Source organism: Vanacampus margaritifer, chromosome 16, assembly GCF_051991255.1.
Source record: "Vanacampus margaritifer isolate UIUO_Vmar chromosome 16, RoL_Vmar_1.0, whole genome shotgun sequence".
In the NCBI taxonomy this organism is placed as follows: domain Eukaryota; kingdom Metazoa; phylum Chordata; class Actinopteri; order Syngnathiformes; family Syngnathidae; genus Vanacampus; species Vanacampus margaritifer.
In genome coordinates, this window is record NC_135447.1 from 7533867 (window position 1) to 7547887 (window position 14021).

The window sequence follows — 14021 nt, forward strand, 5'->3', positions numbered from 1 at the left end:
ATTATTAAGGAGGGGAAAAAAGTGCATCCATATTGTCTTAATTCAGTTATTTTTATTTGAACAAAACTAATTGAGAAGCACTTCTAAGGAAATAATTGACAGACTCATAATGAAAGGTAGGAGCTTGATCGGAAAGCTACAAATACAAATATAAATACTGTATGTTGAGTCTTCTCTCTTCTCACCATAAATGGTGTCAGCTTACACCTTTGCCAGGAAAACTGCTAAATGTCTTTATCACCATCTGCCAGTCAAGCATGTGGCCCTGAATGGAGTTTAAAAGACAACATACTGCTGGTGCTCGAGTGTAAAACGCTCAACATTTGCAGAAATATGTCACATGTTTTTTTCCCCCTTCTCTGCAGCCTTCTGTCTTACATTTTATTTTGTTTCACACTATAATCATCTCGTCTCATCCTTCTTGCGGAGTTAATAACATTCACAGCTTCCCTTTGCGGTTTCTGTTCTCCATGTTCGAAACACTAATAGCTTTTTGTTGGTGCATCATGGAGACTCTTTGAATTTTGTTTGCTGCCACAGGTAGAGGTACCGGATTTCTACAAATAGTAATATTATAGCATGTTGCAATATCAGCTGCGGGCTTATCTTTTTCATCTTCCTCGGCACCCACAGAAGTTCTACCCCGCTGTTATTAAACACAGTCAAACAGGCAGCGCAATATTCTAAGGATGTAAAATGCTGTGCATTATTTACACTCAGTTTAAGTAGGACAAAAGGCAATGTACACCAGTGCTGGCAATGTACTTACAGTTTTCATTCGGAACTGTCGAAGGACAACTGCCTGCATGTCTTTTTCATCTTTCAGGTAATGGTTCACAGCTTCACTTAAGCCTTACTAAAGAGATGGCAGTTCAGTTCGCCCCACAATTTGGTTCCGATTTCTTAACCCTGATTAGGGTTGCATTTACACAGCAGGGTGCGTAGACTGGATAGTAATACCTGTCATAGCTTCAAACATGGGTTTGACAGCATCTATGACTCAATTCAGTCACTACCCACAGTATCTTCTTTAATGGTGCTTTTTGTTTTCTTGTTATTCCGTTAATTCCATTCTAAGACAGAAGACGAAAAAGACCTTTTTTTTTTTCTTGTGAACCAATCAATAGACACTACCGTGTCTAATTTCACAAGTGTACTCAAGCGTAATAATGCGACAGTACCCCAGCAAAGGGGCATTAAAAAAATGGGTGAGCTCAATTAGGATAGTTGTGACCATTTTCAATCAAAACACAATACCCACTTGGCACAAACATGGCTTTATGACACAACCGTTAAGTGGTTTGTGTAGAATTCCAAGGCCAGACTTTACTTTTGGTGTATATACCAAGTCGCTAAAATTTTGATGGAAAGCTTGCTCAATAACCTGCTCACCTGTGTTCACCTTGACTACCTAACAGCCATTCAAAGGCTATGAACTAATTCACTTCATAAACACTGAGGATCGAATTGCTTCAGCCAGCAGCTCATCAGGGACGGGTCTTGAATGTTTAACGCTTGCGTTCGACGTGGCAAACGTAATACTGAAAGGAGGCTGGAGCTTGTCATGTCCAATGATTTCACATCGGCAATCTTTAAGTCGCTCACAGTCACGGGGCCAATTGCTGTTTCCACTTGTCTGACTAGTCAAGACTTGTCCGTGCTGTCAATTGTAATGCATGTATGCATACAGTTCTCTCTTGATAATATTTGTATGGCAAATATTTTGAATCCTTTTTATATTTTTGGATTATTTGTCATTCACGCAATGGAGCAACGGGTCTCTGGGAGCAGCCAGGGGAACAATTCAGGGTATCAGTGTCCTGCTCAGAGAAACCATAGCCATGGGTCCGAGTGATGTTATGGGTGTATGGTCCATTGCCCACATTCCTTAGCAGGTCGATGGCTGGGATTTGAACAGGACTCCCACAGTGGCAGGCGGCGAGCATAACAATTTGGCAACCACAGTTGCCCCCCCCCCCCCCGCAAGAACCATAGACAGCCACAACAGTCTGGCACCTCCTCCCCATGCTGCTCACCAGCCTGGTCACACACCGGTGTGGAATGGCATCCCATTCTTCAAACAGAATTTGTTGCAAGTCAGCCAATGTGGTTGTGTTGGTCCCTCTGGCACGAACTGAGCCTGAGTTGATCCTACAAGTGTTCAATGGGGTTGTGGTCAGGACTGCTGGCATCTTCTGATAGTAGTCTCTTACAAACCTTGCCCTGTAGGGACCGTGTCAACTTGGGGGATAGACTTCTGTTCCAGACTGTGGAGTTATGGGATTGCCACTGATCACACAATCTCTTCTCGATACCTCTCTGCATTGAGATTCCACCAAAAGAAGTCTTTATCTGTACTGCAATCAGCCTGATGTTCTCCGCATCCTCTTCACACTTTGACCGTATGAGCCAACTGCTGCAGGCAGAATCTGGACTCATTGCTGAACATAATGTTCCTCCACATAGGCAGGTTACCAGCGGCAAAAAACAAGAGTCAATGACAACAGCAAAATAAGATGTTTGGCATTGGCAGATAATTTTTTTATTTTTTTTTTTGAATCTGTACAGGCCACACACTGTTACATACGCTTACAAAATGGAAACACACACATCTCTTTAGGGTCTCTTTGGGAGGTGCAAAAATAGCTGAATGTTTGAAAAATTGGGTTAAGAAAAAAAAAAATCGGGTTGACGATCTGTCCATATCTAAATCTTGTTCAATTGCTACAGGTGTTTTATTCATTCCCTTGTGTTATTTTTAATTGAATACGGTTTTTACTCTGCAATGACTTTGACAAATACTTATTTCCCTTAATAAAGTTAGTGCTACTGCACTCATTAATGAGATTAAAAAGCAGATGATATATTTATAGCAAACATCCAAAACAATTACTAGGACTTGTTTTTGCAACAAATGTAACATCTCAACAAAAAGTAGCCTCCCCATTTAGTTTTATAGTATAGAGTCATGAGCCATAATGTCTTCAGTCACCATGGGAACCAAAAAAAACAGGACAAGTAATTGTGTTATACCGGGAGTCAGCAATGCCATCAGCTTCTCGGGAGAGAGACAAGGCTGAAAACTTGACAGGCTGGAACGGGTTTGATGGAACAAGATGGAAAGATGACCAGGGAATGGGCGACCTGGAAGGGAAATGGGACAAAGAGCTGAAACATGAGCGCCGGCCTGTTTATTTATCTTTTTCTTTATTTTACCTTGATTTGCAAAGATTAAACTGAGTGATGATGATAAATACTCGCACAGCCGGCTTATCAGCAGCTGTCTGGCCTGGGGTTGCCGGCGGTGGCATCCAAGGCTGATAACCCCCAAGGTCTGAGGGATGATGTTGGCAAGGAGGAGGGGAGAGGAGGATGATGCAGCTGCCGAGTCTATTCTTGTGTATAACCAACGACCGGCCAGTTCATCGTTTGGCATGTTGATGTATTACAGTGGAGGGGAAAAACATAATAGCGGTTAGCTTTGCTATGACTATCCCCTTCAGAAACTTGAGTGACACCAAACTTATACCGATGTTAAGTTTGAAGTAAGGAAGTCATTTCCTTATGGTCATGCTCTATTTTCAACTTTAGCTGTATTTTTTTAACCCATTAAGGCCTTAAGCGCCTGGCAAAACATGCCACTAAAAGGGTGACTTTTGAGTCACCTGCCGAAAACCTGAAGTTTTCCTGGAAATTCAACAATACTAAAAATAATTGATATCTCAGCTCCTGAAGCAGATAGAAACATAATTCCAAAAACATTTCAGAGCTTACACCTGTGGCATTTCCGTAATAATAATAATAATAATGTTAGATTAATGAATCTTAATTATCCCATATTTAGTCTTTTATTAATTGTAAAACATTTATTCAACCATGTGAATTTATTCAACATTGTGACCTCTGTTTGAACTGTGTGAGTTGAAGTCGATTGCAGTCACAAGACAGGAAATGTGCCCTCATCACAAGACAAATGGCCGGAACATATTTATGGTTGAGAAGCTTTTAGTGCATTGTTGCCTGTGTAAACGATTGTCGCAATGGTGCTTTGCGTTAACCCCCCCCCCCCCAAACACCTCAGAGCAGTAATGTCCATGTGGTAGGTCAGCCCAAATAAAAGGAGGAGAAACGACAGTGTGTGTCAGAAATGGGCAGGAGGCTGTGATCAGCACATCTCTCTTCATTTCTCCTTGTGAGCCTATATCTCTTGTCTTCCTTCCATGTCTCTTTAAATGTAATAAATGTATTAAATGTTGTAGGTTGAATGAACCCAACAAATAATAATAATAATAATAATAATATTTTTTAAATCATAAGGGACATTCACATAAACTGTGAGTGGCTTAAGTCATCAAACATCATCATAAGCGACATAGCAACTGTATGGCAATTACAAAATAAAATGACTAGACCAAATAAGACTGACTACTAAAACCTCACATAGCAACTGCATCATCATAAGGGACAACATAATACAAGACCATAACAATTCAATGGCCTACTGTAAAAAGTATGAAAGGTAGAAAAATAAACACATGTAACAAGAGAGGACTGAAGTATAGGAGCGCGTGTTCATATGCCGCCCAATTTTGTGCCTGTGAGACTGCACCTGGATAGCCCTTGACAAGATACGTCTTAGAAATGAATCTCGCTTCTTTTCATCACCGTTTCATGCATTGAAAATGTTCGGTCAGCATTTTGATCAAAATAGTTTTTCTCAACCGTCAACTCTCCAGCTCTGTTATCCCAGAGTATTGTTATCAGGTTTACATTGTTCATTTTTTGGGCGGTTTCTGGCGATCTTATTGGATTATCTTTGCATCGAAATATGTGAAGATCTGTCTGTGGGAATCTGAGGTTTGTGTCCTGTTTAATATGAACTTGGCATTTTTAATGATGATAATAGTTGTGTAACAGTTTTGCTGTAGTTCCCTGACCTTTTCTCCACCTCCAAATTTAGTACCAACTTTTTTTTGGGGGGGGGCTGCCATTTTAATGCTGTGGGTAATAATCCTTCATATTGTCACTGCTTGGAATTAAATGAGGCCTTAATGCACCCTGATTCCATCAGCACTCATTAATTTGTTTTGTTGCTAGTAAATGAATGCTGAAGTTGCTTAAATTGGGCCAAACTTTTTGAGGATGAGATGTCAATGTTGTCTGGCTGAGAGACTCACAGAACTGTTTATTCCTCTTTTTTTTCCTCCCCTGTCAAAACGTTCAGCCTTTGTGACCTTGCTTGCTATGAATACAGAATTTCAAATGGTGTTTTGGGACTTTTATTGTGTGCATGTATTCAATAATGCGTGTGTCCGCCCATTAAAGGTGTTGTGCAATGCATTGAAAGTTTTATTCTACTAATCAGTCCTTTGTTTTTCTTTTCAGATGGTCACAAGAACGAAGAAAATATTCGTGGGTGGCCTTTCAGCCAATACAGTAGTGGAAGATGTGAGGCAGTATTTTGAACAGTTTGGGAAGGTGAGGCTTTTTTGTTGTTGTTTGTAAGAGTGTCAATTGTGTCTGCACTGACGACATCCTGTTGATTTTATGAAACTGAAAGCTGGAAACAATTATTATTTTTTTTTTTTACATTTATTGTGACAAGGCAACTGGAAATTCTGGTTGAAAAGCTTTTGTGTGATCAACAATATGACAAAAATGAATGAAAAGAGAGTCACTAATTCATAGCTAAGTGGAACCTTCAAAGTTGATCACAATTGGAGATGTTCGGTACCAGTTTTTTTCAGACCGATACAAGTACTTAACTCCTGAGTTCTAGTAGCAGTAGAATACCAAGTACCAATACCAGTAGTAATTTTACATACATAAATTACATAAAATGTCCCCAAAAAACAATGACAGATCATTTTAAAGAAAGACCTATGTATCCCATTATAGCAATTTTCCTTAAATTTGCTCAGAAAAACTCATTCACTCCCAGCCATTTTCACTGAAGCAATCCCCTTCACCCCTGGCTGTTTTACTGGATTTTGACTGATTTTGCAAGGCCCACAGAATATTGTGTTCTATTGCTTTAAAAACATAGAACCTACCAAAAGAAAGATTAGAGTCTCTATATTTCTATCTGTTTCCGTTTTATAGCAATTAGCAGTAGAATATAGCTAAGTTTGATTATTATGAGCTTTTACTCGACATGGCCCTGGTTGATCTCTTTTGCGCTGCTGCCACCTGCCATCATATTAAAATTGTCACTTACATTGTCGTTGTCATGTTACCATTTTAAAACCATGATACTTTGCGCTACTGAGACAATAGGAACACAAACTGTGTGCTCGTTCATTATAATTTAATAATAATGATATAATTTATCTAACTTTAATATAATTCAAGATGGCGGATGACGAACCTACTGGCATCGATTTAGCTCTTTGTCACTACTGTTATATACAACAACACATTATTGCAGACTTATATTTTGCAAGAGAATAGAATGCTACCACTTAAAGATCAATCTTATTTTTACACTCGATCATCTACTACCATTTACTTCTCAAAATATGTACTCAATTTCAACCAAGTGGTGCAAAATGTAAAAAAAAACAAAAACTTAAAACTGCTATGGGTTGTTTTACCCAGGAAGTTGGGTCAAATTGACCCAATTTAGTGGGTCGCTTAATTTTTTTTTAATCCAAATTGGGTTGCTTTGCACTTTAAAGAATGAAGTTTCCCATGGTGAAAGTTGAAGTTTTTGCCCCCCATACATTTGGATTTATTTATTTTTTTAACCAAGCAAGTTGACCAATTCGTGTTAACCTAGAACAGGGTTCACCAATTCCATTATTGCGCTTTTTCTTTTCTCAATGTCATGAGCTTTTTTTTTTTTTTTACAATATCGTGAGTATTATACAGTATTGTGAGCCCACCCACAATATCGGAATAATTAGCACATCGTGAGGTTCATATCGTGATAACATCGTATCATGGCGTTGGAACATCCCAACTAATATCATTGTTAGAAATAAATAATAACGAATTGGGAGTGTTGGTAAGGGTAACATCACGTAAACCACCTCAATGTCCTTTGTTTGCCAAGGATTAGTTCAATACTAGCCGTTGTGAATGGCAACAAAAAAGGAAGTAAACAGCAAAATAAAACCAATTAAAGTACTGAATAATGCTTTAAAAGCCCGTCAACTGATGATAGTGAAACAGAGCAACTGGTCAAATGTGCTTAGACCCCACCAAAATCTTTTCTACTTAGAATATGCGCTTACTTTAAGGTATTCTTCTTCTTGTCTTATCTTCTCCTTTCTTACCTTTATCCTTCTTTCAGGAAAATATGTCGCAAAAAGACACCTAATTCCAAAGTGAAAAGCTGAACATAAACGCAGAGTTAATCCTTTGAAACTGTCTGAAATGAGATTTGAAGTGACGTGAACAACGCGCGATATGCTGACTAATGCATTAAGTCGGCTTGAGTCCAAAATTGTGCAATATTCGTTTGAACTCCAAATTTTACAAGCTTCACCTTTGGAGGTTCCACTTATAAGTTGCAATGAAAATGAAATAACAGGATGAAGTTCTTGCCGTGTGGTCTTTGTTAGCAGTTTGTGGTTTGTCAGACCAATACCCCCAGCTGAGTGAGGCATATTTTCACGCCCTTAAATAACAAGGACATGCATGCCACACACATGCACACAAACAGGCTTTGATACAGTGGCAGCATTTCACAGATAATTTCCTCACACTGAGTGGAGATCCATTTCCCTCATGTCATATTCCACATCAGTCAAGGTCACCTTCATCTGATACAGTCTCTGTAACATCAGCACTTGACCTTGAGTTTAAACAGTTTCCGCGAGGATGGATTTTTCATGGGCACATAATGCGCCGTGTCCTCAAGGAGACAAAAGAGCTGTTATGAAATAATGGAAACAGTTATTTTTGGTTCAGACCCAGTATGCAACCATCTCTCCCCTCCTCTAAAGCCAAGCGTTGTTTTCCTGGCTGGAAGCGAGCGAGCGAGGTGAATGACTTTGTTTGGCTCCTCTTCTGTTGAGGATGCTTGGAAGGCCCTACCACGGCCTGGATGCTTTATTTGCACAATAGAACCCGGCAAGCAAATATGCAGCGCGGCTTTGCAATCAATGGATCTGAGAAAGGGCTCAAAATGATTTTCGACTTGATTGAATGACATAATTGACTTGATTATACAAAGTTTTTCTTCCCCCCGCCTCCTTGAGAAATCCTCAAATGCTTAGGAGGAAACAAACAAATCAGACTGATTGAGCAAGATCTTGTACATGCTTTCTCGGTGTGCTTTTATAGCCTACTTGTGCATGCCTCCATGTGTCTGCCGTAAAGCTCTCGCCTTGCGTGAGTGTTCCAGCGATTAAGTGTATTTATACGCTTGCGTGATTAGATGTGCGGCTGTGCATGCAGGTCTGTGGGAGCTTGGCAAATTAACCATCTCAGGAGATATTGGGGGCAATACCTGTAAAGCAAAGTTATTCCGTTTATTCTTCTTCAAGAATTACTCGTACTATGACCATATTTTGAGTTTTGTGTTTTTTGTATGGATATCTTCTGTCTGGTAATACATATAGTGTGATAAAATGATGGTGCACTGGTACCTTGATTATAGTTGCCAAACACGCAAAAGGAGAACACTCTCAAGGATCATGGATCAGACGCTTACTCCGAACTAATTAAGTGGTAAATGGCTAGCAGGCAACTGACATCGCTCCCTAGGCCACGCCGCTTAAAGAAACACATCAAGATACTGGTGTTTATTTGTACTTTTCACCCTTTTGTTATCATTTAGTGTTGATTTTGCATTATGCTAGCCCATTATGGCCAGAGCCGGGCTATTACACCTCCCGTCAGTTCCCGTCGTTGACGACGTCCACCTTTCGCTGAGTGCTTCCGCATAATCGGTGAATTATTTTTTTACGCTAAGCTCAGATTCTGATCCTGGAAATAATATAGGCTTTTGTGTTCGCCCGTGATTGGGCAATCAGTTTACAAAAGCTTTTATTTTCCAACTGCCTCTTCTTTTCGCATGCTAAAACATTTAACTCTTACAGCCATTTAGCCATGATACATATTTTTAATTATCGTATATAGTGTTCCCTTGCTATAACACGGTTCACTTTTCGCAGTCTCGCTGTTTCGCGGATTTTTTGCAGTGCAATTTTGCATTATTATTATTTTTTATTTTTTATTTTATTTTTTTACAATAATGTACCTATTTTATAAAACATTGAGAATGTTTTATAAAATAAAATAATAACCAAAGTCATGTGTCCCAGAGGAGATATGTAGAGGGATGAAAGCCGCTGATAAAGTAAAATAAATCAAGAGAGGACTAAATGCATTCCTTCTGTATATGTCTGTTCCAAACCAGTGGGAAAACTAATGGCTGTTGTTTGTTTACATTCAAACTTGAGCTCTGGCAGAATATAGCATCCTCAATCTTATAAATCAAGGTACCACTGTATTATCGTTTAAATTTTAATTCTTGTTTAAACCGTATTTTGTGCGTGCATGGCCCTTTTAAGGGGTGAGTCTTTAAAAATATAATAGTACTGTTAAATGCTATCAGTCTGGGGGGTGTAATTTATCAATATTATGATCTAACAATGTTTACTTCTTGTGTGGTGTGGCACTAGACTAGTCGTATTCTGAGCGCTATAACCAAAAGTGTTGTAAATGTAAAACTGCCCAGACAGTGTAAATCAAAACCCCAAACTATGTTGTGATAGTAAAGTTAGAATTTTTGATGCAGCTGTTGTATCGGAACTCATTAGCTTGTCCAAGTGTCACTCACAAACGCACACACACATACAAGTAATAGTGAGTCTTCACAGAAAACATTCCTTTCCTTTCACTCTGACGTAGCAAGAGATATGTGTGTGTGTGTGTGTGTGCGTGTGGCACCATAAGCCAATTACCAGGATGTGGTCTGCAGAGGTGTCGGGGGTTGGGAAGCTGTGGAGGGCAAACAGCTTGTGTGGCCACAACTGGGTCACAGGTTCTGTCGGTAACCTCCGCACCTCCCCTCCCCTCCCCGCCACCTTAGTCCCTCTCCACTCTGTCCGGGGGTGGGGGGAGGTTGACATCTCTTCTCTGCATCAGTCTCGGGGCATCATTCTCCCCAGCCGTCACCTTTAAGACGCAACACAAGCCTGCGCTTGGCACAATTTCACAACCTTGCCGCTTATTTGTTGCCTTCATTAGACGCTGAAGGCGTGTATTGGAAGTGATTGCATTTAAGTGGAAGCGTGCTTGTGTTTGACTGATTATAATGCATCTCAGATGGATCTCATTACCTGGCTAATAGTTACCACATCCTGCCACCTATTTTGCTTCTCAGGGCATCGCACTGCACATTAGCCGTGCGAGCCAGTTGAGGAAATCTTATCGTTTCTTTATATTCAAGCGCTCTTAGCCAGAGGCCGATCCCGCTTCTGCCTCGCAATAAAGTGAAATTAATCATTACTGTGCTTGGGCTGTTATTTGCTTCTGTGCAGACTTATATTTTGCAAGAGAATAGAATGCTACCATTTAAAGATCAATCTTATTTTTACACTCGATCATCTACTACCATTTACTTCTCAAAATATGTACTGAATTTCAACCAAGTGGTGCGAAATGTAAAAAAAAAAAATAATAAAATTAAAACTGCTATGGGTTGTTTTACCCAGGAAGTTGGGTCAAATTGACCCAATTTAGTGGGTCGCTTAATTTTTTTTTAATCCAAATTGGGTTGCTTTGCACTTTAAAAAGTGAAGTTTCCCATGGTGAAAGTTGAAGTTTTTTCCCCCCATACATTTGGATTTTTTATTTTTTTTTAACCAAGCAAGTCGACCAATTCGTGTTAACCTAGAACAGGGTTCACCAATTCCAGTCCTCGAGGGTTTTAGATGTTTCTGCCCACTAGCATACCTGATTCATCTCATCAGCATGCCTGATAACGATCCTGATCTTAAGTATCAGGTGTGTTGGTTGGCGGAAAGATCTAAAACCTGCAGGAATCCGGACCTGGATGATTGGTAAACCCTGACCTAGAACATGCAAAGATGTAGTTACCAGCAATTTTAAACATGTGATTTTATTTTGCAATACTCAAACACATTTTGACACCCCCCCCACTCCCGCCCCACCCTTCGCAAAAAGATTCCACTGAGAGCAAGCACTTGATTAGAGTTGGAATTTGGTGTGAAGACACCTTGCAAATTTGGATGTGACGTACCAGCTGAGCCCTGCCCTGGCATCAAGAGAACTCGCCACAGTGCTAAAGGCATAATTAGATGGGGTGACTAATGCTTTGGTCCTCATTGGTTTATTTTGATCGGCTTTGAGTGCATCCCACACTGGTCTCGTTTCGCCAAACAGAAACGAGTCCTGTTCTCAGAATCAGTCCGCCTCCACTTCAGTCACTTGGCTGGGCTTTGCACCGCAGCCCTCAAGCAGACTCTTATTTCCATCAGAGCTACTTGCTTCCATGTCACTCGGCTCCCACAATGGCTTCTTTATGTCCCCGCCATCCTGGTTCTCATGCTCCACTGGTCTAGAGCCAGCTCCTGGAGGTGTAACTGAATGGGTGGAGGAAGAGGTGGAGCTTATCCAGTTCACTGCCACTGGGCTTATGAGGGATAAAGGTAGATACAAAGGTTACCACTGAGTCAGACAAGCACAGCAGTGCATTGAATCCTAGAAGATGACAGTGATGTGATTAGTTAAATAAATGTCAATTCACAAGCCCGAATGCAAGAGCGATGGAGAGCACAGCAAATACTGTATATTTACAGAGACGTGATGGAAAAAGATCACAGTCAGAGCATAGGTTCTTCTCTCATGCTCAAAATGAAGCGATTGTGACAATAAACTTAAAATTATAGAAGCATCAGAAACAAATTCGTTGGTTAGTGTGTGACATTTGTTCTGGGGCTTTGCCACTCTAATACCACGGCTGACATTTTGCGTGGTCTTAGTTTGTAAATGGCACCAAAATAACTCTGAGAGACCATCTGCAAAGACTCTGAATTCATTGTGCCTACCTGACAAGCGTACTAACTAGCATCTTGAAATATTTGCGGTTCATGTCAAGTAAGAACTGGATGCACTATGTTAGTGCAAAATCATTTTTAATAATTTCCTTGAACATGAAAAATAACCCGACTATGGGTCAAAAACGGACCGATCCTCTAACTTGGGTCCATTCGACACAACTTTGAGTCAAGAAATGGGTCTTATAGTGGTCAGATCCTTTACTAGGGTAAAAAAAAAATGGGTCATTTTGTATAAAACAACGCAGAAATTTTGATCATATTGGCCCATAAAGTGAATCAGTCCATTTTTGATTCATAATTGGGTTACTTTTGACCCAATAGTTTTTAGAGTGTGTACTCTAAGTTTAGACTAAAATAGTGCCTTTGTGGATCATAGTGTTGGAAAATTGTGTTATCAGAAGTATGAGTACCAAAAATGGTGAAATGTTATGAAAATTTCATATCCCAATTATTTTACAAAAACTCCATTGTTGTCAGTATCATCATATATTTATAACATAAATCCATTCATTTCTTAGTCACAAGGATTAGGCAGAAATGACACAAAATATTTCTCATTTTAAACTTTGTCAAGGGGTGGCACATGCCAGCAAAGAAAACCTAAGCAAGCGAACCTAATGGAAAGTAGTCCATGGCTCGGTTGGCACTTTTACTATACTTGAGGTTGCAATAATCAATTTTCCTCCATCCGTCTGATTGACAAAGCAGTCATTGAATGTAGACTTATAATGTATGATGAGGAGAGCCTCTGACATGTTCAAGCGCTGAAGCAGAAAAACACCGATGATTAATGCAGGAAAAAATGCACTTTAAAAGAGGGAAAGGAAGCTAATCAAAAGGCCACAGTCCTTCATCCCACTTCCTCGGCTGGCGCAGGTGCACATTTGCATGCCATTTACATGGTAGCTCGCAGTGACCACTAGCACTCCCCGCATTTTGGTGTCCATCACCGGCTGACGTCCTGTGATTGTTTTTCTCGCTGCCGCAACTGACCTAATCAGTTGGGGGATATTGTCTGGTTCCAGTGATTATAAGGAGTGATCAGAGCAGCCATGATGGAGCTTGTGCCTCTCCGTCCCGATTTAGCCAGAGGCTTCAATCTCATTGCAGTCACTTGTAGTTAGTGACTGAGACTTGCCGAGAGAAGGGCAGAGCAATATAAATGAATTGGCTATGAATGCGGGTATGCTAGTGCTGCTGCAGGGACACATGAGGGAAAAGGGCCAGTTAGACAAACCATTTTATACCCCCCTTGACCTTTATTTGCCCATTGGCCCAGCAACATTTCCAACAGCTTTTTAAATGGGCGCTGAAGAATTGAGCTGCTGTATCCACATCGTTCTTCATCCTTGTGTGTGTTGGATGTCCATTGCTGCCTTTACGATTGGTTAATGTATTTTTACCTTGAGGTTCAGGACCTTTAATTCAAGATAGATTTTTGGCTATCGCTGACAGGGATGGGAATTGAAAAACCGGTTCTTGTTGGTAACAGCAGATTCACACTTGACTGTGGTACGGATCCGAGCAGTGTCCGTACAACATCCGTACGGACTGCAATTCACACCGAGTGCGGTGATAATGCCCAAGTGTTGTTTTTTTCCATCAGAGTTCATTCAAGGTTGCAAAATGTGCAAATATGTGCACTTTGGCGGAAAAGCAACTCTCAGTTCACGGGAGTGACACTCTAGTCTACCGCTTGCTTGAAGGAGGAGTTTTTTTTTTTAATTGTATGTTTATTTCCCCCCCCCCCCCCAATTTTTTAATTTTTTTTTCCTGGGGACCCCATGGCACCCTAACCAAAGAATTTGGACTTCTCTAGACCTCACTGTTGGGTTCGTAAGGTCATGCTACTTTAAAACATGTATTTTTGTGTAAAGATACAATTTAGACTTAAAAAAGTGGATGCTAATCTACCTGTTTATTCTCCTTTAACTCTTTGACTGCCAGACGTTTTCAGAAAAGGGATGCCGTGGGTGCCAGCCGATT

General features: G+C 40.3%; 1 protein-coding gene across 11 annotated transcripts in view; it reads left to right on the forward strand.

Annotated features, from left to right (window-relative positions):
- The window catches only part of LOC144035817 (RNA-binding protein Musashi homolog 2), a 283481-nt gene that overhangs the window by 80665 nt on the left and 188795 nt on the right, over nt 1-14021 (forward strand). For all 11 annotated transcript variants that reach the window (XM_077545792.1, XM_077545794.1, XM_077545793.1 and 8 more), the window contains one exon: nt 5386-5478. In XM_077545792.1, the coding sequence (XP_077401918.1) occupies nt 5386-5478 (93 nt within the window). The remainder of the gene's footprint in view (nt 1-5385; nt 5479-14021) is intronic.